Source organism: Brachycentrus maculatus, unplaced genomic scaffold (assembly GCF_059751285.1).
Source record: "Brachycentrus maculatus isolate JH-2025_06_01 unplaced genomic scaffold, ASM5975128v1 h1tg000513l, whole genome shotgun sequence".
Taxonomy (NCBI): domain Eukaryota; kingdom Metazoa; phylum Arthropoda; class Insecta; order Trichoptera; family Brachycentridae; genus Brachycentrus; species Brachycentrus maculatus.
Window position 1 is genome coordinate 627,793 of NW_028281259.1, and position 27,208 is coordinate 655,000.

Sequence of the window (27,208 nt, forward strand, 5' to 3'; positions counted from 1 at the left end):
TATGTTCATATAAAAATCTATTTTTCTTAAGTACTGTTCTCATCGCTTTATTTTGAATAATATCTAATTTATTTAAATTTCCTTCATTTGCCAAAAATAATATTGAAAATTTCCACTACGCACATTCAATATGTGATGCCGAAAAATAGTATAACATTTGAAAAGCTTTAAATATACTGTTGACTAACGGAAATAAATCAGTAAAAAACATATCGCTCACTTCTTTCAAGAACGTCATAAATCAAAAATCGTCAATTTTCAATTGTGCAAGTTTTCGGAAAGCCAAGAAAATGTACTATATCCCAGCAAAAGCGGCATATTTTTAATTTAATATTTACCCGCTACAGGGCAGAAAGTGTTGTTTTTGCATTTTGAAGAAAAGGAATTGTTTATTTTTTTATATACTAAATATTTTTCAAATGGAGAAAAAAACCTTCAGGTTTTACTTAAAATGATGTGTTGCACAGTAAAAAGTTCAATAAGTGGCTTGATATTTATTTTTAATACATTTTATTATATTCTTAAACTTTACAACATTTTGAGTGTGTCCAAATACTTGTTCACTATAGAACTTCCAAGAATTTGAGTAGTGTGGTTGTCAATAATGGGTAGAATTGGTGAATGTTACACGTGTGTAAAGTGATCACTTAAACCAGCCTATGACGGTCGTAAGCCCCGTAAATGCCCAGACTTCCATATTCTTCTTCATCTTTGATGAGATGTCAAAAAATAATTCTTAAACTTTAAAAACGTTCTCCTGAAAAATCAAGTTTTTTTTATTTATGACGTTCTTGAATGGAGTGAGCGATATGTTGATCACAGATTATTTACAACGCAGTAAATTTTGACATTTTTTTGGTTCTATTCAGCTTTGTGTTTTTTTGTTTTAAATAAATACATTTATTTGCATGCAAAACTTGTATTCTCCATAGAAAAAGTCATGAGTTGTGTCCAGAGCGTGTATGCGATAGGTAGCAATTACCGATTAGTCATATATCTAAGTAATTTCTGAACCACCCGGTGTAGAGAGATCGCAGTTCGAACGAACGCCTTACACAAAACCTGATTTTTAACCTTTTCGCATATGTATTTAAAAAAAAAAATTTTTTTGACATCTCATCAAAGATGAAGAAGAATATGGAAGTCTGGGCATTTACGGGGCTGACGACCGTCGTAGGCTGGTTTGAGTGATCACTTTACACACGTGTAACATTCACCAATTCTACCCATTATTGACAACCACACTACTCAAATTCTTGGAAGTTCTATATATATGAACCAATTTAGAAACCTTGTTCATGAATCACTAGAACTTCACTTCAAAAAATAATATGAAAATAACTCCTGTAATTGGAGATAATCCAGATTTTGTGAACAAGTATTTGGACACACTCAAAATGTTGTAAAAAAATAATAATTAAAAGACAAATATTTATGTAATTAATATGTAACTTTGTTTTAAAATCACTATAACTAATAATGATTTCAAAACAAAGTTACTTTTTAATTATAAAATGGAAAATCACAAAGTCAGTGCTTCAAATATAAATTATAAATATTTGTGTTATTATTATTTGTCCGCCTCCGTAGTGTAATGGTCAGCACGCTCGGCTACCGTTCTGGAGGTCCCGGGTTCGATTCCCAAGGGGGGTAAAAATAAATATAAGTGATTTTTTCACTGTAATATTTATTCAATATTACCCTGGACTGGTACCTGAAGCGGAGGGCTGATCACCTTTCCTTCACGTGTAAAACGATCAAGATAACATTGCGTTTATATGAAGCAGTGCCCTATGCACCATTGGGGTGCGGATAAGGGTTTTATTATTATTTTATTATTATTATTTACAAAAATACTTCAATTTCTTGCTATTTCTGTGAGCCTAGGCCGCTCATTATTAGAAATAGGTATCAAATTGTGGTAGAGTGGGTTCGAACCGAGAAATTCTGACCCAAGAGTCCGGGACACTAACCACGGGACCGCATCCCGATACTTTTTATTTATTTATTTATGTATGGTTCACAAACAACGAGAAACATATAACATTAAATGAAATATAACATTTTTATAATAATAATAATAATAAAACCCTTATCCGCACCCCAATGGTGCATAGGGCACTGTGTCATATTAACGCAGTGTTATCTTGATCGTTTACACATGAAGGAAAGGTGATCAGCCCTCCGCTTCAGGTACCAGTCCAGGGTAATATTGAATAAATATGACAGTGAAAAAATCACTTATATTTATTTTTCCCCCCTTGGGAATCGAACCCGGGACCTCCAGAACGGCAGCCGAGCGTGCTGACCATTACACTACGGAGGCGGACAAAATTACTTAGTAAATACCACTATTTCTTAAAATCTACTGTGACACGTGTTTCGATGCATTCCGCACCATAACACGTGTCGCAGTAGATTTTAAGAAATAGTTGTATTTACTTTAAGTAAAACATTAATTAAAAATGGATAGTGTGTCTAAACAAATCTGGATTATCTCCAGTTAGGAGTCATTTTTTATATTATTTTTTGATATCTCAACATAGATGAAGAAGATCATAGAAACTTTATAAAATTAAACAACTTTGTTTTAACCAATTTTTTATTATTATTAGTACAATTTGACCTACCGGTTTCGACAAGAACCTTGTCATCATCAGGGTTTGTTAAATTCTAAAACATCAAATATATTAAAATATTCATGTTTTCAATGTTTTAGAATTGAATAAACCCTGATGATGACAAGGTTCTTGTCGAAACCGGTAGGTCAAAGTGTACTAATCATAAAAAGTGGTTAAAACAAAGTTTGTTTAATTTGCCGCCTCCGTAGTGTGATGGTCAGCACGCTCGGCTGCCGTTCTGGAGGTCCCGGGTTCGATTCCCAAGGGGGGTAAAAAAAATTAATATAAGTGATTTTTTCACTGTAATATTTATTCAATATTACCATGGACTGGTAAAACGTGTAAAACGATCATGGTAAAAAAAATGTGTAAAACGATCATGATAACACTGCGTTTATAAGACACAGTGCCCTATGCACCATTGGGGTGCGGATAAGGGTTTTATTTTTATTGATTATTGTTTAATTTTATAAAGTTTCTGCGAAAAACATAGAATATAGAAGTCTGGGCTTACGATACAGCAAAGAATTTAAGTGATTCATGTTGGAAAGGGTTATGGGTTTGAATCCACGTCGGCTGTGCGTTTTTACCTTCAGTTGTTCGATGTACCTTTAAACGATAAGGCGTCCGCAGTGTTCATTCGGCCATTTTCTCAACTAATTATGTCTTTAGTTCCGCAAAATTCGTGTTTCGTCCGATAAAACCTCATACAGTGCTGTCAAAATTCGTTTTGAACCATAAATAAAGTGTCTATGATAATCAAAGTACTTATTTGATCCTGTTTCGGGTCATCAGTTCGTAATATCGTACATTTTAATATTTTTCTGGCGTTTCTCACGTCGCTCACTCCTTTCAACAACGTCATATATACAAAAAAACGACTTGATTTTTCAGGAGATCGTTTTTAAAGTTTAATATATATAAATATATAATATAAAACCCTTATCCGCACCCCAGTGGTGCATAGGGCACTACTATATATATATAAAGGCAGTGTTATCTTGATCGTTTACACATGAAGAAAAGGTGATCAGTCCAGGGTAATATTGAATAAATATTACAGTGAAAAAATTACTTATATTTTTTTGACCCCCCTGGGAATCGAACCCGGGACCTCCAGAACGGTAGCCAAGCGTGCTGACCATTACACACGGAGGCGGACAAATTTAATAGTAATATAAAAATAGTAAAATAAAAAAGTTTAATAACATAATAAAATGTATTAAAAATAAATATCAAGCCACTTATTGACCTTTTTACTGTGCAACAGATCTTTTTAGGTAAAACCTGAATGTTTTTTCTCCATTTGAAAAATATTTGGTATATTTAAAAAATAAAAAATAAAAAACTTACCTACTGACCTAATGACCAACTGACAAAAAGTAAAATGTTTAGGAGGGCCATTTAAGTCACTTTTGCTTGGCAAAAAAATAAACATCAATGCAGTTAGTCATTTTTAACAGATCATGGTCTTGCCGCACTGAGAGATGGCATCCCGACTGCATCCAGTCTACTCTCATCCTTCCCGAACCATCCCAACCCGCCTTCCTTAGTTTGCTGGATAGTGCTCATCTCAGCCTTGCACCCTTTCCTTATATCACCATGGAACATCTACCATACATGGTCTTGCCGCACTGAGAGATGGCATCCCGACTGCATCCAGTCTACTCTCATCCTTCCCAAACCATCCCAACCCGCCTTCCTTAGTTTGCTGGATAGTGCTTATCTCAGCCTTGCACCCTTTCCTTATATCACCATTGGAACATCTACCATACATGGTCTTGCCGCACTGAGAGATGGCATCCCGACTGCATCCAGTCTACTCTCATCCTTCCCAAACCATCCCAACCCGCCTTCCTTAGTTTGCTGGATAGTGCTCATCTCAGCCTCGCACCCTTTCCTTATATCACCATTGGAACATCTACCATACATGGTCTTGCCGCACCGAGAGATGGCATCCCGACTGCATCCAGTCTACTCTCATCCTTCCCAAACCATCCCAAGCCGCCTTCCTTAGTTTGCTGGATAGTGCTCATCTCAGCCTTGCACCCTTTCCTTATATCACCATTGGAACATCTACCATACATGGTCTTGCCGCACCGAGAGATGGCATCCCGACTGCATCCAGTCTACTCTCATCCTTCCCAAACCATCCCAAGCCGCCTTCCTTAGTTTGCTGGATAGTGCTCATCTCAGCCTTGCACCCTTTCCTTATATCACCATTGGAACATCTACCATACATGGTCTTGCCGCACTGAGAGATGGCATTCCGGCTGCATTCAGTCTACTCTCATCCTTATTTTGCCGACTCCATGATTCACGTCTATTTACCTACATATTGCGTGTTTTAAAAGGAACTTCACGACTTTGCGCCATACTGTATATTTGAACAGATTCAATGTTTACTTTTCGTTTTTATCGCAAAACAAAGAAAGGACAACATTGTTTGTTGACTGCTGACAACTACTTTGTCAATAGTTGTAAGCGACACTTAAAGGAAACTGTATCTTAAGTCAATATTTGCTTTAAAATACGTAAATATTTAAATGCAACATTTTTCGCTTAAGGCAATAATAGAATTCAGTCAGCGTCTGACAGCGCTGGGATCCGGACGTCAGTTTACGCCCAATTTTATAAAATACATTCATATACATTGGATTTTTCAGATAATAATGAAAAAAATATTTTTAATTTTTTTTCTGTAACTCCTTACTTTTCGATTTGTACGCCTCCATAGTGTAGTGGTTAGCGCGCTAGGCTACCGTGCTGGAGGTCCCGGGTTCGATTCCCAAGGGGGGTAAAATAAATAATATTAATAAGTAATATTTATTCAATATTACCATGGACTGGTAACTGAAGCGCAGGGCTGATCACCTTTCCTTCATGTGTAAACGATCAAGATAACATTGCGTTAATATGACACAGTGCCCTATGCACCATTCGGTTGCGGATAAGGGTTTTATTATATTATTATTATTATATATATATAAACATATATATATATATATAAATATATATATATATATATATATATATATATATATATATATATATATATATATATATATATATATATATATATATAAATATGTATATACAACATTTTGAGTGTGTCCAAATACTTGTTCACAAAATCTGGATTATCTCCAATTACAGGAGTTATTTTCATATTATTTTTTGACATCTCATCAAAGATGAAGAAGAATATGGAAGCCTGGGCTTCCATATTTATTTTATGACCGTAAATGCCCAGGCTTCCATATTCTTCTTCATCTTTGATGAGATGTCAAAAAATAATATGAAAATAACTCCTGTAATTGGAGATAATCCAGATTTTGTGAACAAGTATTTGGACACACTCAAAATGTTGTAAATAAATTATCTGGTCAAATTATAAGCTTAATAATAAAAATGAAAATGGTATTTTCTGGCGTTTCTCATGTGTGTGATTATAATCCAGGATTTGGACCTCACATACTAATATAAGAGTTTCTGCTTAGTAAAAAGCTTCTTTACATCTCACCAATAGATGTCTCTAGTGAAGTTCTATTGATTCAAGAACAAGGTTTCTTAATTGGTTCATATATATATATATATAAAACTTCCAAGAATTTGAGTAGTGTGGTTGTCAATAATGGGTAGAATTGGTGAATGTTACACGTGTGTAAAGTGATCACTTAAACCAGCCGATGACGGTCGTCAGCCCCGTAAATGCCCAGGCTTCCATATTCTTCTTCATCTTTGATGAGATGTCAAAAAATAATATGTATATATATATATATATATATATATATATATATATATATATATATATATATATATTTATATATATATATATACACATATATATATATATATATATATATATATATATATATATATATATATATATATATATATATATATATATATATATTATATTTAAATTAAGCGATGTAAGTCATATCCGGTGTCAGCTTTCACATTTCACCATAACATTTGCCGAGTGTGGTATCGTGTGGGAGTGCGTAAAAATTAGGACATATTAAAAATAAAGTGAATAAAATAACTGCTCAAATTTAATAAATGTTTAAACAAGTCCTAGTATGTAAAAATAATTCTTGAAGAATCCTTCATACACTTCGCGAACATACATATATATATATATATATATATATATATATATATATATATATATATATATATATATATATATATATATATATATATATATATATATATATATATATATATATCTACACACCACTCTGTCTTTGCAAACATTATTCGCCTCTTCCACGTTCATGCATCTCCTCATACATACCCGCCGATTACTACGACTCCTAACCTGACCACTTTTACGTATTTGGCATACCTGATCGTGCCGAGTTTTTCTCGGTCTTTGGTTGTCGATAAAAATTACTGGTTAAATAATAAGCTATGTTTAAAAAAAAAACACGTTTTCAGACGTTTTCCAGTATGTGAAAATAATCTGGATTCGGATCTTGCATATAAATAAATAAAAGGGTCTCTGCTAAAATAAAAGCTTTCCTCAATCCAACACAGATGGCTGTCGTGAACTCATATGTACTGTGTCACGAGATTGATCAATAGTTTTAAAAATCTGTGTAGTGTGGTTGTCAATCATGGGTAGAATGTTGCACGTGAGTAAAGTGATCACTTAACAAGCCTATGTCAGGTCATAATCCCTGTAAATACCCAGAGATCCATATTCTTCTTCATCATCTTATATAAACAAGAACCGTCAGTCCATTTAATCTTACAAATTCGTTTGAAAATGCCACAACTAGGCGAAACAATTGTCATAATATGAATTTTAATGTGTTTTTTTTATTTTTTATAAAATACAACTTAGTAGACTCAAAAAATCTGTGTTTGATTTTAAAATTAATACATAAATTAAAATGGAGTTCTACAAATTAAACACAATATCAATAAATAAATAATAATATATCTGTCCATCGCGGCTCAGTTGTTTAGTGTTTCGGATATTGGAGTCCGCGATTCGATCTCGGCCTGTCGTATGGTTCATTTAATGCATCGTTTGGTAATCAGTTAAGTGTTACTAAGAAGCTCCTTCAAGATGGAACCGAACCAAGAACGCGAGGTAAGACAGTCATTCAAAACACAGTAAGGGACATTTTTTAAGTAGTACATTTTTTTGCATTTTTGGACTAACTAGATTCTACTTAGTCCAAAAATGCAAAAAAACGTACTACAAAAAAATGTCCCTTACTGTGTTTTAAGTTTGAATAGCCGACTACCTTTTATACTTAATTTATTTATTTAATGACTTTATGGATAGTCGAAGCAGGTTGTGCATTTTTTAGCATAGTAATCAAAGTTCTTTTACAACATTTTGAGTGTGTCCAAATACTTGTTCACAAATCTGGATTATCTCCAATTATATGAGTTGTTTTTTTTTTACAGTATTTTTTAGGTCTGTAGGTTCCTGGTTCGATTCCCAAGGGGGGTAAAATAAATATTTTTTAAATTATTTTTTATGACGCAGTGCCCTATGCACCATTGGGGTGCGGATAAGGGTTTTATTATTATTATTATTACACTACCTTTTATACTTAATGACTTATGAGTATTTTTTAGGTCTGTAGGTTCCGAGTTCGATTCCAAAGGGTGGTAAAATAAATAAAAAAAATTATTACGCAGTGCTCTATGCACCATTGGGGTGCGGATAAGGGTTTTATTATTATTATTATTACTACACTACCTTTTATACTTAATGACTTTATGGATAATCGAAGCAGGCTGTGCATTTTTTTGCATAGTAATCAAAGTTATTTTACAATATTTTGAGTGTGTCCAAATACTTGTTCACAAATCTGGATTATCTCCAATTATATGAGTTGTTTTTTTACAGTATTTTTTAGGTCTGTAGGTTCCTGGTTCGATTCCCAAGGGGGGTAAAATAAATATAATAAGTGATTTTTTTCACTGTTAAATTATTAAATATCACCCTGGACTGGTACCTGAAGCGGAGGGCTGATCACCTTTCCTTCATGCGTAAACGATCAAGATAACACTGCGTTTATATGACGCAGTGCCCTATGCACCATTGGGGTGCAAATAAGGGTTTTATTTTCTATTATTTTTATTTTTTGACATTGCATAAAAGTGTTCCTGCTCAATAAAAAGCTTTTTTCATCCCGCCATAGATGTCTCTAGTAAAATTCTAGTGATCCAAGCGTTATTTTTCGAATTTGAACAATACAAATGAGTACATATGTATATTGAAATTCTTGGAATACTAACTAACTAACTAACTAACCATTACGCCGCTTCCCCGCAGGGGTAGGCAGAGAGAATCGAACGCCACACCACTCTGTCTTTGCAAACACTCTTCGCCTCTTCCACGTTCATGCATCTCCTCATACATACCCGACGATTATTACGACTCCTGACCCGGCCGCTTTCAAGTATTTGACATACCTGATTGTGCCAAGTTTTCCTCGGTCGTCCTCTGCTTCTTTTTCTTACATTACTACATACGCCTCATAAATTTGTTTAACCGTTCTTTCTTCACTCATACGCTCCACATGTCCAAACCATCTCAACACACCTTTCTTAATTTTATCGATAATGCTTATCTCAGCCTTACATTCTTTCCTTATTTCATCATTCGAACATCTATCAAACATCGTTTTGCCACACATTCGTCTGAGGGATCGCATTTCGACTGCATTCAGTCTGCTTTCATCCTTCTTTTGCCAACTCCATGCTTCGCTTCCATACATAAGGGTTGGAACCAGAACTCCACTGTGTACTGCCAGTTTAGCTTCTTATAATAATAATACTTGCTGATTATAATCCAGGATTCGGACATCACATACAAATGAAAGAAATTCTGCTCAATAAAAAGCTTCTTTTATCTCACTATAGATGTCTCTAGTGAAATTCAAGCACCATGTTTCGAAAATTGAACCATATGTATAGAGGTTCCAAGAATTTGAGTAGTGTGGTTGTCAATCATGGGTAGAATTGGTGAATGTTACATGTGTGTGAAATGATCATTTAAACCAGCCTATGACGGTCGTCAGCCCCGTAAAATGCCCAGACTTACATAATATTATTTATTCATATTGAGATGTCAAAAAATAATATAAAAAAATGATTTTTTTGTAATTTCTTACGTTTGCTTATATTACAATAATTTAAACTATTATTCACACTTAATTTACATCATATATCGCTCACTCCTTTCAAGAACGTCACAAATCAAAAATCGTCAATTTTCAGTTGTGCATGTTTTCGGAATGCCCAGAAAATGTACTATATCCCAGCAAAAGCGGCATATTTTTAACTTAATATTTACCCGCTACAGGGCAGAAAGTGATGTTTTTGCATTTTGAAGAAAAGGTATTGTTTAATTATTTTTTTAAATATACTGAATATTTTTCAAATGGAGAAAAAACATTCAGGTTTTACATAAAAAGATCTGTTGCACAGTAAAAAGTTCAACAAGTGGCTTGGTATTTATTTTTAATACATTGTATTATACATATTTTTAAACTTTAAAAACGTTCTCCTGAAAAATCAAGTTTTTTGATTTATGACGTTTTTGAAAGGAGTGAGCGATATGTATATATTTACATCTTCTTACAGTAAAAAACATTTATTTTTAAATCTTTTCAGACTCTTTTCATTCTTCATACATTCAGGCATCTCATCATACATTTTCAAACCCTTATACATCAAACAATTTTGCGACTCGGTCTTTTTCAACAATGGCAGTCTTATTTTATCCTTATTTCTAGTACTATGTTCGTAAAAATTCTTGTTTAACTATTTTATTTAAATATTTGGATAATTTATAGTTTAAAAATTTATATATAAAGATGTGTTATCTTGTGGTTCTATGCACGTTACCATAAAGTGTGCTAATTGTGATCAGTGTGCTTTGCTGGGAGGTGTTTTCTGGTGTTATGTGAGAGTGACTCTTGGATTCATATGTAAAGATTGTTTTAGCGTTTAATTGTTTGACTGTTACCGTTATGAGTTATATATATTTATATATATATATTTGTTGAATATTACCTCTGTGGACGTCTGAATAAGAATAATAACTTTGTTTCTATTTCTTTCACAAACATTTTAACAAATTTGAAGTTTAATTGTCATTTAAATCCATTTAAAACACCGCCCATAAAGAAGTTTCACTTAAAAATATGCGAATTGTACGCCTATACCTTACTGTATTAGTGTTGACATTCCAAAATAGGTCTTCGAGTATGCTAATTAACTCATACTTGCGTGCGTGCGACCTTTAATGTTGCTAAGGATTAAAATGCGTTGCGCATACGATGCTGTGTTTTCTATTACGGAATTCGCGGTTTGAACGAGATTCTTTTTTTCGTAATCGGTGTTGCCAGTCTCGGGAAATATTCCCCAGAAATTGGGAAAGTTGCGTTCATAATATATTTGCTTTTAATTCAATTCGTTTCACTTAAAAAAAACTGGATATAATAAGGAGGTCGATGAAAGTTTTCAAGTACTCGCGAGTGTTTTTGCCTAGAATTTTCACCCATGAATTACATGAAATTGTAGTAACTTTAAAATTATAAAACCCTTACCGCACCCCAATGGTGCATAGGGCACTGCTTCATATAAACGCAGTGTTATCTCGATCGTTTACACACGAAGGAAAGGTGATCAGCCCTCCACTTCAGGTACCAGTCCAGTGTAATATTGAATAAATATTAGAGTGAAAAAATCATTTATTAAACCCCCCTGGGAATCGAACCCGGGACCTCCAGAACGGTAGCCGAGCATGCTGACCATTACACTACGGAGGCGGACAGTAACTTTAAACATAAAGTTTATATGCTTGCAAAGTAGACAGTTTATTTGAATTTGCTTCGTCTCCGTTAAGATTTTCATTATTTGTCTCGATGATATGAAACGCGTGTCACAATAGATTTTAAGAAATTGTGGTATATACCAAGTAAAACTTAAATTAAGAATTTTACTTTATCGTCGAAAATCTTTTATCTATTCTTCAAACCCGCACCCCAATGGTGCATAGGGCACTGTATCGTAAAAAACGCAGATCTTGATCGTTAATACTCGCAGAAATTGTATGAAATTGAAATCTTTGTGTAAATAATAAATAACACAAATAAATATATTTTTTAAATTTTATTAAATAAATACATTAACTCTAGTGGTATATTAACAAGAGTTTTATTCAATAATTTTAAGTGTTTTTGCCTAGAATTTTCACTCGTGAATTACATGAAATTATAGTAACTTTAAACATAAAGAGTAAATTCACTCACGAGTAGGCATAGGCTATGAAACTTAAAAAGTTGAAGCCTGAGTAGGGTCATGATAAGCGGTGTTGCATAAGCCGTAGCTAGATTTCAGTCACTTGGACGTTACGTAATTTAATTATATTTTTTTTACATGTTTGTTTTATTTCCTTCATATGGTATCACCAAAGTTCAGTGCTACCAACACCAGCTGACTCTTTTTTTTCCTCGCAGTATTGCCGCCCTGATTAGAATTTTCATTCAGATTCAAAATTGAGCGCTGTTCGCGTTCGTCTGTCATCGGAAGTGTCGAGGCGGTCGTATCATTATGACAGTCCGAACCGCGCTTTTGTATTTTTTTGCACATATCGCTTGCCAATTAACGAAATAACGAACACATACGATTAAAATCACGGTAATTGCGTCATATGAGAGTTACAATGACTCTCGGCTCGCGTGAATCATAACTTAGTTCACGGTTTTCTCTTATAGTGTTGTGCTTATTCTTGCATATTCTTTCATAGTGTTGTAATCTTTTGTCGCTTATTCGTATCGATTTAACATCACTTTAAAACGGCTTTCTTTCGTTTTTCTTCGTCTCTATTTCGTCAGTGTGACGTTAATTACGCGCATCGATTGTTTCTGTGACCTTGTGCGTTATTCACTTCAAAGTTTGATCGAAAGGGAATGCGAGAATGCGATCGAAGATGTTATTGTGGCAAGTTCTGACGTATCCCTCGATTTGATCCGGTGAGTGTATTTTCTCTAGGGGTCCGCAAATCGGCTAGAATTGCGATCAGTTAGACGAATGTGCGGCAAAATGATGTGTGACTAATGTTCGAATGGTGAAATACGTAAATAATGCAAGACTGTGGTAAAAAGATTTTTGAAATTATGTCCGCCTACGTAGTGTAATGGTAAGGCGTGTTTGGATAACGTGCTGGAGGTCCTGGGTTCAATTCTCAGGGGGGGTCAAAATAGTTCTTTTTTTTTCACTCCTTAACTAATACAATTTTTTTCATCTTCTTTCTCTCTTTCAAAATTTTAATTTCACACAAATCGCTCACTCCTTTCAAGAACGTCATTAATCACAAATCGACAATTTTCAGTTGTGCATGTTTTCAGAATGCCCAGAAAATGTACTATATCCCAGCAAAAGAGGCATATTTTTAACTTAATATTTACCCGCTACAGGGCAGAAAGTGTTGTTTTTGCATTTTGAAGAAAAGGTATTTTTAATTTTTTTTTTTAAATGTACTAAATATTTTTTAAATTGAGAAAAAACCTTCAGGTTTTACCTAAAAAGATCTGTTGCACAGTAAAAAGTTCAATAAGTGTCTTGATATTTATTTTTAATACATTGTATTATATTTTTAAACTTCAAAAACGTTCTCCTGAAAAATCAGGTTTTTTGATTTATGACGTTCTTGAAAGGAGTGAGCGAAATGTCAAATCATAATTTTTTTATTTTAATGACCTGATGATTGAATAAATTTCCGAAACCGGTAGTCACGAATAAGTGTTTATTAAAGTGGTATTACACAAAGTGAACGATGGATGATAAGGATAGTGTTTTATTATTTTTCATTCAAAACCTTATCCGCACACCAATGGTGCATAGGGCACTGCATCATATAAACGCATTGTTATCTAGATCGTTAACACATGAAGGAAAGGTGATCAGCCCTCCGCTTCAGATACCAGTCCAGGGTAATTTTGAATATATATTAGAGTGAATGAAATATGAAATGAATTATGAATGAAAATAACTCCTGTAATTGGAGATAATCCAGATTTTGTGAACAAGTATTTGGACACACTCAAAATGTTGTAAAGAGTATGACAACTTTCTACTAACCTCTTTTTTTATTATAGCTATGCTTTTTCCGACATAGTAACATAGTAACGGAGTGTTTTCTTTCTTCCGCAGCTGAGCCGCCTGATGACGGAGATCTACGACACGGTGGCGGAGGTGTGCATCCTGGACGGCAGCACTTCCGGAGAGACCGATCACGACACGGGAGATGAAGGTATTGCCGATAATTTGAAAACTATTTTTACCAACATGGTTTTGTTATGAGAAATAATCCTTTCAATGTCAATTTATTCTTCTAAGCACTTGTAAATTCCTCCCACTAAACCCTTTCAAATTTCTTTTCCTGAACCCTTGTAAGCTTCTACTTCTAAACCCTTGTGAATTTAGTCGAAACCCTTGTGAGTTTAGTATAAACCTTTGTGAATTTATTCTTCTATACCCTTGTAAAATGTACTTCTAAACCCTCGTGAATTTATTCTTCTATGCCCTTGTAATATCTACTCCTAAACCCTTGTGAATTTATTCTTAAAAGTCATCAGAGAAGGTGCATTTGTTTACGCGGAGAGGTAATTCATTCCATAGTCTGCCCTTGTAATATCTACTCCTAAACCCTTGTGAATTTATTCTTAAAAGTTATCAGAGAAGGTGCATTTGTTTACGCGGAGAGGTAATTCATTCCATAGTCTGCCCTTGTAATATCTACTCCTAAACCCTTGTGAATTTATTCTTAAAAGTCATCAGAGAAGGTGCATTTGTTTACGCGGAGAGGTAATTCATTCCATAGTCTGGCCGCTTGGACAGACTTTTATTATTTTATTCAGAATTATTATTTTACTAATATTATTCTTCTTCCAGTGTCCCTGAAGCTGGCCCGCAGCCTGACGGAGAAGCGCAAGCGCTACGTGCGCCGCGTGTCGTCCCGCGCGGGCTTCCTGGGCCGGGGCGGCTCGCGGCGGGGCTCCGGCAGCTCGCAGGAGGGCCCCGAGAGCACGGCCTTCCCGCGCGCCGACGGGGACTGCGTGGATGAGGCCCCGCGGAACGAGATCGCGCGGGGGGCGGAGGCGGAGATGAGGCACGGCGGGCTGTTTGATGCGTGCATGCTTGTCGGGATGCACTATGCGACCGGGCAGGCGTATATCAAGAGCGTGTTTCCTGAGAAGGTGAGGCATCAAATATTACACATATATTTTGTCAGCAAGCTCGGCTACCGTACTGGAGGTCCCGGGTTCGATTCCCAGGGCAAGAGAAGGGTCAAATAAATATAAGCATTCTCAATATTATTAATATTTAAAGCATTTACTTTCTGGTTAGTCATTTTACAGTGGTGCCTCGCATAACGAACGCCTCGCACAGCGAACGCTGCACACAACGAACTTCCTTTTCGTTCATTTCACGATTCATACAACGAACTTCGCTTCACACAACGAACTTCGCTTTTCGCGAAACAAACGACTTTGGACAGGTTTTTCACTGCACCATCGGCCAAAAAGCGGAAAATGGATGAAGATGTGCAAGATTCGATTATTTCTTAAAATTAAAAAATGTGTGTTTTTTTCATTATGTTTTTAGATGTATCTAAATAAAAATAATAACAAAAAATTTATCTTTTTTTTATGTCATCTTACCATATTTTATGCTACAGAACGAATTATTTTTTTTAACATGTATTGTTATGGGAAAACGCGTTTCACATAACGAACTTTTCGCATAACGAACTTGCTCCTGGAACGAATTAAGTTCGTTGTGTGAGGCACCACTGTACTTTTTTTTTATTACAAAAATGTTAATAATATTAGTATATAACCACTCACCGAGATTTTTATGTCTACCGGTTTGGAGACGTACCCGTCTCTTCGTCAGGACAATCACTACCACAGCATGCAAACAATACTACCCGTCACCACCATAGCACCATTTACACACTCAAACTACATGAAATGTCTAACACATGCGATTTTTGGTCGACCCGAAGACCAACATGCACTAAAGGTTTCAGCAACAGACATGCGTTACGAGCCGAGGTTAAACATGCACAAACATTTTCGTAAAAAAAAAAGTAAATAAAAGTAATTTTTTCACTCTTATACTTATTCAATATCACCCTGGACTGGTAGTATTAAATAAATATTATGGTCCCCGAAGCGCAGGAGTGCCTTCATGTAAGTATCAATCTAGATAACACTGCGTCAATACGTTGCGGTGCCCTATGCACCATCGAGTGTGGTTAAAGGTTTTTACAATATTGACTTCAGTACGGCTTGCGTTGGTGGAATAATTTTTTGGAACTGATTTGTGAACAAGCATTCGGACACACTCAAAATGTGATAATCTTACCTTTCCCAGACGGCCCTGCCGCCGCGCATAGAGTCCCTCGTGTTCCCCGAGGCGTCCCCGTCGGGCGGGCGGGTGCGGCCGCTGCCCGAGGAGGATGGCGGCGCCGTCTGCTACGGGCTGGTGCTCACGGACGAGCGCGGCGCGCGGCGCTACGCGTACTGCCGCCGCGTGCTGCCCGAGGGAAGCGCCGCCTGCCTGCCGCTGGCTTACTGCGTGCTCGCCAGATACAGGGCGCCCGCGTTCTACTACAAGGTGACTCAACCTGACCTTACCTAACCTAACCTAACCTAACCTAACCTAACCCTGATGATAACGATGAACTTGTTGACTCTATCAAAGCATTTCACAGGTGTTTTTTACGCCTGGGGACCGCTTGCGACAGGATTTAATCCTTCCCTTAGCATTCTTCGCCTCTTCCACATTCATGCATCTCCTCATACATACCCGCCAATTGTTTCGACTCCAAACCTAACCGCTTTATTTGTTTAAGTATTTGGCATACCTGATCTTCCTCTGCACCTTTTTCCAAATTACATTTGCCTCATAAATTTGTTTTACCGTTACTCCCAGCTGTCTTTCCACCTTTCTGGAAGTCTGCCTGGAGGTCTGCGTGCTTCAGGGATTCCTTGGAGGGCGATACGTGGAAGTCTGTCTTGTGACATTCTGTTTATATGTTCCTTCCAGTATCGCCTTCGTTGTCCTCCCCACCTTACGATATCCTCCATCTTACACATGCTCCGGATGTCGGTATATCTTGCTCGTCTTGCAATGTGTTTCCGGCTATGGATCGGAGAGTCTTCATCTCAGAGGTTCCAAGTCGAGATTTTGTTCTGGAAGTATCTGCTCTTGCCTCAATCCCATAAGTGGCTATTGGTCCAACACATGTTTTGTATATTTTCATTTTATTTTCTATTCTCATGGGTTTGTTTCTCCACACCGAGTCTGAGGCATCCGGATCGTTATTGTCATATTTTAAACAATTTGTTTCAGGTTTTACAAGAGATAGAATCTCGACACGGTACATCGGACCTCATCATCAGCTCGATCCTCAGGCAGCTGTACGGCTCCGACCTCCCGCGGCCCGGTCACAGCCTGTCCGTAAAGCAGCTCAGGTCTCCGAAGCGCATCGTCCTCACCGACGGCTCCTTCAAGAAGAACTCGGCCCTGCGGAACTCGGTCAACCTCGGGGAGGTCATGAAGAGCGTGGAGAATATCGCGGGCGATTGCGACAAACCCCGACAGCTCGCGCAAGTCTCCGATAGGCTGCGACGGAAGAGTGCGGACGTCTCGGGCAAGGAGAGCGATATATCCATTCTCAAGTCCCTGGAGAGACTGTACGGTGATGATTTGAAGGGATTCCGGAGTGTCTTGAATGAGGGAATTGATGATAGAGAGTTTAGACGGAGCGGCTCGGATCTGGGCGCCGATTTCGGGCAGTCTGGTCCGGCCCGGAACGGGCCGGGAGACGGCGGAGGCTGCTTCGAGGTGGTGACGCTGAAGAGGTCGCTGGAGCCGCGGCTGGACGAGGACTGCCTGTCGGTGCTGTTTGACAGCGTTAGCGTCGGCTGCCTGGTGAAGATATTCGGGACGCTGCTGATAGAACGGAAGGTCGTCATTGTCTGCGATAAGTTGAGGTGAGTTGACGCGTGTAAATAATATTTTGAGTGTGTCCGAATGCTTGTTCACAAATCAGTTAAAAAATATTCGTCCACCAATGCAATCCGTACTGACGTCAATATTGTATATTGAATATCAATAATATAAGAGTTTCTGCTTAATAAAAAAGCTTCTTTACATCTCACCAATAGATGTCTCTAGTGAAGTTCTAGTGATTCAAGAACAAAGTTTCTAAATTGGTTTATATATATATAGAACTTCCAAGAATTTGAGTAGTGTGGTTGTCAATAATGGGTAGAATTGGTGAATGTTACACGTGTGTAAAGTGATCACTTAAACCAGCCTATGACGGTCGTCAGCCCCGTAAATGCCCAGACTTCCATTATTCTTCTTCATCTTTGATGAGATGTCAAAAAATAATATGAATATCAATATTTTTTTTTTTTAAACTTTTTATCCACATTCCATGGTGCATATTGCACTGCATCGTATTGACGCAGTTCTACAATACATTCATTATCGTAGACCAAATACAGATTTAAATTTTTTTTTTGTACTGGGCTCATAGTAACATAACGTAGTCGTACAGGAGAAAGTGACCAACTAACAAAACGTAAAATGTTCAGGGGGGCCATTTAAGTCACTTTTGCTTGGCAACAAAATAAACAACTAATCGATGCAATTAGTCATTTTAACAAGTCAATATGCTATACTTCCTTTACAAGTTTAAAATCGTTTGGGATTTTTTCAGGGCAATATTAAGCTAGTAAGATATCAAATAGACAATGATCACGGTTTTGTAAAAAATGCACTTGGTCACTTTCTCCTGTATGACTACGATATCAATGTTCAAGTAGCCCCGTTCCACGGTAATTAATAAAATATAAAAAAATGTATCTTTGAATTTAAAATGAAATTTAAAAAATAATAGCCAACAATTTTTGTCTGGCGGACATTGCGGTTCATTTTACGAGATGCATTTCAAAATGAACCACGGCTTTTTTATTGTAACTGCAGACAGTTGGTAGATTTCCAAATTGAATTGTTGGGTAATATATCCAAAATAAAACAAGGTTTTTGTTGGATTGAATTCTACATTTATTTATGTATATCTTAATACGTGACGCGTTTCATCTTCTTAGGACATTATCAAACACTCGTTTGAGTGTTTGATAATGTCCCAAGAAGATGAAACGCGTCACGTATGAACATATACATAAATAAATGTAGAATTCAATCCAACAAAAACCTTGTTTTGTTTTGGATATATTACCCAACAATGAACCACAGCTTCCGGTGTCGCCCGAATTGGTCCAGCACCATCTTTGCCCGTGTTGGACGCACATCATCGGTGTGGTTTGGCCTTGCAGCAAGCTGTCAGCGTGCCTGGAGGGGCTGCAGGCCGTGCTGTACCCGCTGGCGTGGCAGCACACGCTGGTGAGCAGCGTGCCGGCGGACATAAGGCGGGACCTGGTGGAGGCGCCCATCCCCATCCTGGCCGGCATCCACGCGCCCTGCCCGGACCCCGCCCTGTTCCGGGACCTCAACTTCCAGGAGGTGAGCGACTGTGACATAACTGGGTGATCGCGACCGACTTGATGTTTTGACGTATTTCGACATATTTTGCGCACACGAAACAGCTTGCCACTTTCCACAACAGGCAACCATTTTGATAATATCAGTATTCCTAAAACACATTTTTTTAACCGTTTGACCGCCATGCGGCGCTGTCGCGCTTCGATATTTCGTCTCTAAAACAGCTACGCAGCGGGGTCGCGCTGTCATTTTAGTGCGAGTTTGTCGGTCCGCGTGGGAGGTCGTTTCTTGCCGCTCGTGTGTTTTTAAAATAAAAGTGTACTTTCTCAAGCCTAGAAAGTACTATACATCAGTTTTTATTTAAAAAATATTTTTTTAAGCTGAGGTATGTGTGGCAAAATATTTTGCTAACCAAAATATCTTGATGCGTTCTTCTTCTCCGTCTTAATCCTCATTGCTGAGGATTGTGACCCTTGCAGAAGCAATGACTCTTCTCCAGTTATCCCTTGACTGCGCTGCACGTAGCGCTCCAACCACTGAGGTGCCTGCTGCTGCCTTAATTTGATCGGTCCATCGTGTGGGGGATCTTCCTATCCCTCTCTTTCCCTCCAGGCTACCGATCACAACTAGTCATTCTAGGCTATCCTCGTTGCCACGCGCCACGTGTCCAAAGAACTGGAGAATCCGTCGGGTACAGATATTGGCCATTCATTCGTTCCGTGATGCGTTCATTCAATGATAAAAAAAACAAAGCCGCATCCAGTGATTCTGATTTCCTCCGATGCAAATTCGAACAGTGTAAGAGTAACAAAAAAGAAAGGCTCTTACGAGTCTACAAAAGAAAAACCAAGTATGATTCACGACTATAATATACATATGGGAGGGGTAGATGAATCAGACAAAATGTTGTATGCCTACTTAGATGAGAGGAGAACTTGCAAATTCTGGAATAAGGTGGAAAAAACTAACTAACCATCACGCCGCTTCCCCGCAGGGGTAGGCAGAGAGAATAGAGCGCCACACCGCTCTGTCCTTGCAAACATTCTTCGCCTCTTCCACGTTCATGCATCTCCTCATACATACCCGCCGATTGTTACGACTCCTAACCTGACCACTTTCAAGTATTTGGCATACCTGATTGTGCCATGTTTTTCTCGGTCTTCCTCTGCTTCTTTTCCCGCTAACATTCGCCTCATAAATTTGTTTTACTGTTCTTTCCTCACTCGTTCGTTCTACATGTCCAAACCATCTCAACACACCTTTCTTAATTTTATCGATAATGCTTATCTCAGCTTTGCATTCCTTCCTTATTTCACTATTCGCACATCTATCATACATCGTTTTGTTACACATTCTTCTGAGAGATCGCATTTCGACTGCATTCAGTCTACTTTCATCCAGATAGGATGAAAGTAGACTGGAATAAGGTGGTTTTCAACATTTTTGGAAGGATGGTGTTGAATGGTTATATCCTATACAAATCTAACACCACAGGAAAAAAATGTCCCGGCTGCAATTCACATCCGCTATTATTGGACAAATGAAGAATGGATGACCTTCAGAAATATGGAAAATAAAGCGTCAACTTCAAGCCCGAAATTTGCTTTGGAAAAACTGCCTGGACGCAATTTACGGCAGTGTGCGGTCTGCAGTAATAGGAGGACTGGAATAAAACGTTCCAACCTTATCTGTTGTCGTTGCAAGAAGGGGCTACATGGAATTTGCGCAGGAAAACATAAATCGCTCACTCCTTTCAAGAACGTCTTAAATCAAAAATCGTCAATTTTCAGTTATGCATGTTTTCAGAATGCCTAGAAAATGTACTATATCACAGCAAAAGGCATATTTTTAACTTAATATTTACCCGCTACAGGGCAGAAATTGTTGTTTTTGCATTTTGAAGAAAAGGTATTGTTTAATTATTTTTTTAAATATACTAAATATTTTTCAAATTGAGAAAAAACCTTCAGGTTTTATCTAAAAAGATCTGTTGCACAGTAAAAAGTTCAATAAGTGGCTTGATATTTATTTTTAATACATTGTGTTATATTTTTAAACTTTAAAAACGTTCTCCTGAAAAATCAAGTATTTTGATTTATGACGTTCTTGAAAGGAGTGAGCGAAATGTGAAACTTTTTTCAAAATTTTTATTTAGCTTTCCATTTTTTTTATTACATACTACTTATATCTCTTTAAATTGCCTTCAACAGTTGTTTGCATTAATTCTAAAGAATTATAGATAAATCTACAAAATGTTAAAAGTTATATGTAAATCGATGTAATATTGGAGAAGTTATAAAGTTTTTAGTTATAAAGTTAGAAGTTATAAAGTTATATATTTTTAATTTTTTAAATACCCAAATTTTCTATAGCAGTTTCAGAATGTATTAGAATTTGGATAGATGGCTATCAAACGGTTAATGTATTTTTAAAAATATAAAAGAAGAGCTGGGCTTTTATCTACTTGGAATTTAGATGAACATTTGTCCAGGGCATGATGGTGGACATCTCGGGCTCGGGCGCCGAGGGCCCCCGGGAGCGCGTGCTGTGCTGCCAGGGGGACGAGGGCACGCTGCTGCCGCCGCTGCTGGCCAAGACCCTCAAGACGTCGCTGCGATTAGGTAAATGCTCGCATTATTTTAGGTAAATTCTTACACTTTTGGAAAAATATTCATTCAAAGTAGGTACAATTTTTCACTTTTCGGTAAATATTTGCCATTAGGTAAATATCTTGCGATTAGGTAAATACTCACACTATTCCAGGTAAACTTTTACTACTACTATACTCCGCAGGGGTAGGCAGAGAGTATGGAACGCCACACTCTTCTGTCCTTACATACACTCCTTGCCTCCTTCACATCTATACATGTCACACATGTCACACATGACCTTTCCGGCCAACGTCGGGTCGGAATCGGATCTAGCTGACTACTACTAATACTACTACTACTACTACTACCATCACGCCGTTTCTCCGCAGGGGTAGGCAGAGAGGAAGGAACGCCACACTCTTCTGTCCTTACATACACTCCTTGCCTCCTTCACATCCATACATCTAGTCACACATGACTTTACCGGCCAACGTCGGGTCGGAATCGGATCTAGCTGACTACTACTAATACTACTACTACTACTACCACTACTACCATCACGCCGTTTCTCCGCAGGGGTAGGCAGAGAGGATGGAACGCCACACTCTTCTGTCCTTACATACACTCCTTGCCTCCTTCACATCCATACATCTAGTCACACATGCCCTCCGATTACGCAGACTTTTGACACCGCCAGATTTTAGGTTCTGATTGATCTGATCGTGCCAAGTCTTTTTCGGCCGTCCTCGTTCTGTTTTCCCTCTCACATTCGCCACATATATTTTCTTAGTCATTTTCTCGTTATCCATTCGCTCCACGTGTCCATACCACCGCAAAGAACTCTTCCTAATCTTTTCAATTATTCTTCGTTCAGCCTTACATTCCTTTCTTATATCTTCGTTTTTAATTCTGTCATACAATGATTTTCCACACATTCGTCTGAGGGAGCGCATTTCAACAGCGTAAACTTTTACACTTTTTGGATTTTTTTTAGGTAGGTAAACTCTTACACTATTAGGTAAATATTAACTTATAACCCTTATCCGCATCTAATGGTGCATAGGGCACTTCCTTCCCTATACATCTATGCGTGTAGCGTTCATTACTAGCAACTAAATGCCAAATGAAAAACAGGATTGCGAGATGTCTCCACTGCTCGCTCTTTCTATGCGAGTAGCGTTCATTACTAGCGGCAAAATGCCAAATGTAAAACAGGGTTGCGCAGTGTCTCCGCTGCTTGCTTCTTCTTACTGACGATGACTGCGCTCTTCCAGGACCGCCAATCTCGTCCACGGCGCCTTCGGACGAGCACGCCCGCAAGACGCGCAACGTGCTGGTGGCGGAGGCCTTCCTGCGCTTCTTCCTCGAGCTGCTCGGGGACTGCCGGGCCTTTGCGGAGGGCCACCCGGAATTCCAGGTCAGTCTTGTGGTGAATGTCCCGCGCATTTACGAACACAGCAGTGTGACGTCTCCGAGCCCTTATAAGCGAGGGCGAGCCGAGTACAGTCTCTCTTTCGTCACCAAAACTGCAATTGAACTGTCGCTGCATCCTACACCTGTGTCTAGTTGTGACAAAATTTTGTAACATTTAATTAATATCTTTGTGAATATCAATTTGGAATAAAAACCTGTAAATTTTAAGTTAACCTTTTAACGGCGTTAACTTTTTTCCTAAGAGACGCCTGTGCGCGGCTGTATTTCGCCGTTTTTAAAATGATTACTTTTAACATGTTTTTAGTTAAGAAACGATTTATTTTCCTAAACAAAAACGTTCAATGGGATTCATTTTGCCTTTTTGGTACTCTATAATACACGTGTGTCACATTATTCTTGAAATATATCGTAGTATAAACAAATTAGATCGTAACATAAATAAATCAAAGCGCGCATCGTGTGTCACTCTTACCCACTGGCGATGCGTAGCGGCGAGAGTGAGACAGATATAGGGCATGATTATGGCGCGGACTAATTACCGACCGCAAGAAAAATCAGGGATCTGTTCTTTTATTTACCCTTGTGATGTTACAAATTATTAGTCAGATATTTCAACAGATGTCATAAGGCCAAGGATTGACGTATTATTTTATCCAAAGTTCCACACTATGAAAAAATCCCTCCAAGTTGAACTGAGGTTCGAAACTAGGAGCAAAGTAAAAACACAAACGCTTATGTCAGCCGCGTATGGGGCATATTTTGTTAAAACACATACGGTTATGCGAGCCGCGTGGGTCCGTTTAATTGTAAACCAAAATCTTTTGTGCGAATAAACGCGGATTTTCAAGTAAGTTCGATTATTTATTCTTTTTGTGTTTTCATTTAATATAAATTGCAACCTCTGAGAGATAGTGGACGTGTGTGCCCGTGATCAGCGCCATTGGGCCAACCGCGTACCCACAGTCTTCTCAATCTGGTCCAAGTTGAACCGAGGGTTTACGACTGTCCATCGGTTTATAAATATATTTGGCGTTCAATTTGTAGAACTCCATTTTAATTTATGATGAACGTATGACATTATATGCATTTTTATCAATTGTTGCGCGGTATGATGGATAATCCTGAAATTATCCGGAACATTGGTCTGTATGTTCCCGATAGTTACCTAAGACAGCGTCGGCATAGATTGTTTCACATTCCTATACACAGGACCAACCTGCCGATGGTTATGCCTGTAGGAAGAGCTACCGCTATGTTGAACAATATCACATTGGATATTGATCTGTTCCATGTGTCCGAAGGAGTTTTCCAAAGCGGGATTCTTCTACACCTTCTGAAGTCTTCTTGCTTACTTTTAATATATACGCCTTGAATATTGTTTGTTATGTATATATTATTTTTTTATTGAATAAATTGAATTGAATTGAATTGAATTGAATTGAATGACTGGTACCTGAAGCGGAGGGCTGATCACCTTTCCTTCGTGCGATAACGATCAAGGAAACGCTGCGTTTATATGATGCAGTGCCCTATGCACCGTCGGGTGCATATAAGGGTTTTAAGAAGTATTTATTTTATTGTTGAAAAAACACATAAAAATCAATCTTGCGAGGTACCATGAGGTACAAAATTCAAGACCACCAGATTGGTGAAATCAATTTGAAATTGATTATGTTTCGTTTTTGACTTTCAGAAAGATCCGTTCATCAAGAGCTTCCGCTCCAAACACGTGCAGTACTTCCTGGAGTGGTTCACGGAGACTGCGATGTTCGGCACCTTCGTCCGTCAGAGCTGCGGGCCTTCGTCGCGCGAGTCGGGCAGCCCCCCGGTCGCGGACCTGCCCTACCCGGACTTCTACGAGCTGTTTGAGGAGCGCGTCTCGCGGCGGAAGGCCTCCGGCGAGGCTGGCGCCCCCAAGGACGGGGTCACCAAGAGCAACTACAAGGTCATCGTCAACAAGAAGGTCAAGGTGTGGAGGGACAAGCTCCGGGATCTGGTCAACTGATGAGGACAACGCCGGAGCTATCGATCGCGACACATAGCTCACTCCTTTCAAGAACGTCATAAATCAAAAAACTTGATTTTTCAGGAGTACGTTTTTAATGTTTAAAAATATAACACAATGTATTAAAAATAAATGTCAAGCCACTTTATTGAACCTTTTACTGTGCAACAGATCTTTTTAGGTAAAACCTGAAGGTTTTATCCCCATTTGAAAAATATTAAGTATATTTAAAAAAACAAAATTAAACAATACCTTTTCTTCAAATGCAAAAACAACATTTTCTACCCTGTAGCGGGTAAATATTAAGTTAAAAAAATGCCTCTTTTGCTGGGATATAGTACATTTTCTGGGCATTCCAAAAACATGCACAACTGAAAATTGTCGATTTTTGATTTATGACATTCTTGAAAGGAGTGAGCGACATGTAATAAGCAAATGCAGACAGTCCTTTCAAGTTTCACGTTTCAGTTTCAGTTTCAAAGCGGCATATTTTGAACTTAATATTTACCGATTATTTTTTGACATCTCATCAAAGATGAAGGAGAATTTGGAAGTCTAATAATAATAAAGATAATACAGATTTTGTGAACAAGTATTTGGACACCTTCAAAATATTGTAAATTAATATTTACCGCTACAGGGCAGAAAGTGTTGTCTTTGCATTTTGAATAAAAGGTATTGTTCAATTATTATTTTAAATGTACAAAATATTTTTCAAATGGGGAAAAAACCTTCAGGTTTTACCTAAAAAGATCTGTTGCACAGTAAAAAGTTCAATAAGTGGCTTGATATTTATTTTTCATACATTGTATTATATTTTTAAACTTTAAAAACGATCTCCTGAACAATCAAGTTTTTTGTTATATGACGTTGTTGAAAGGAGTGAGCGACATGTGGTTTTACAAGTAAATTCAACTTTGAGTTGAATAGCGGGTATTTTATTCAGGCTAAGAGCTTTATTCAAACAGGGATTTCAGAGTAGACGTTTTTTGCGTTTTTTCAGAGTACCCACGATATAAGTCTAACCCATGATTAGTTATTTGCGCAATGTTTGTCAACAGCGCCGGAAATCAATTTGTCTCTTTACAAAAACATCCTCGTCTCTGTCCGCCTGATATGCTCCGGCCGGCGTCGCGTAAAAGTGATCCAACTCAACGCACTTGTATGTTTGATTTTATTTTAAAATGTGTATTCTGTGATAATTTTTGTTGTTAGTTTGTAAGTTTTCTACGCACATTCTTCCGTAGATGTAGGCACAGAGGATAGAACGCCAATATGCCGGATTTAGGAAGGCATTCTCATGTCTCTCTAAGCCTTGAATTTTCAATGTAATACTTAGATGTAGATAGTATTTAAAGAATAATTTGTTTATATGTTTAAATATATATATATATATTTTAAAATATATTTAAAAAATGTGTTTTAGGAATACTGATATTATGGAAATGGTTGCCTGTTGTATGGTGGAAAGTGGCAAGCTGTTTCGTGTGCGCAAAATATGTCAGAATACGTCAAAATATTCAAAATATCAAGTCGGTCGCGATCACCCAGTTATGTCACAGACGCTGCGTCTGTGTATTACAAACGTCCGTCTTAAATAAGACGAAGGGTCTATCCTTGTTTATATGAAAGACGTTGCAAGTCTGATCATTCCAGGGCTTACGACCTGGCATTTGGCTGGCTTAAGTTATTCTTCATCTTCTTCAAACCCTTATCTGCATCCCAATGGTGCATAGGGCACTGCATCGCATTAACGCAGTGTTATCTAAATCATTACTTACATGAGGGCGAGGTGATCACTCCTGAGCTTCAGGGACCAATCCAGGGTAATAATTAAATAAATATGTAGTAGAGTGTAAAATCACTAGTATTTTTTTTCACTCCCCCCCCCCCTGGGAATCGAACCAGGGACCTTCAGTACAGTATATAGCTAAGCCTGCCGACCATTACACTACGGAGGCAGAGAAAGAACAGTGCAATTGAAAACA

The 27,208-nt window shown here is 37.7% G+C and overlaps 1 protein-coding gene across 1 annotated transcript in view; it reads left to right on the top strand.

Moving 5' to 3' along the window:
* Positions 1-26,187, top strand: part of LOC148301841 (uncharacterized) — a 37,848-nt gene extending 11,661 nt beyond the window's left edge. Inside the window, exons 3-10 of the mRNA XM_088272624.1 lie at positions 13,818-13,917; positions 14,559-14,863; positions 16,047-16,289; positions 17,028-17,671; positions 19,025-19,211; positions 21,682-21,811; positions 23,056-23,198; positions 24,909-26,187. Coding sequence (XP_088128750.1) covers positions 13,818-13,917; positions 14,559-14,863; positions 16,047-16,289; positions 17,028-17,671; positions 19,025-19,211; positions 21,682-21,811; positions 23,056-23,198; positions 24,909-25,220 — 2,064 coding nt within the window. The 3' untranslated portion in view covers positions 25,221-26,187. The remainder of the gene's footprint in view (positions 1-13,817; positions 13,918-14,558; positions 14,864-16,046; positions 16,290-17,027; positions 17,672-19,024; positions 19,212-21,681; positions 21,812-23,055; positions 23,199-24,908) is intronic.
* Positions 26,188-27,208: the final 1,021 nt, after the last annotated feature.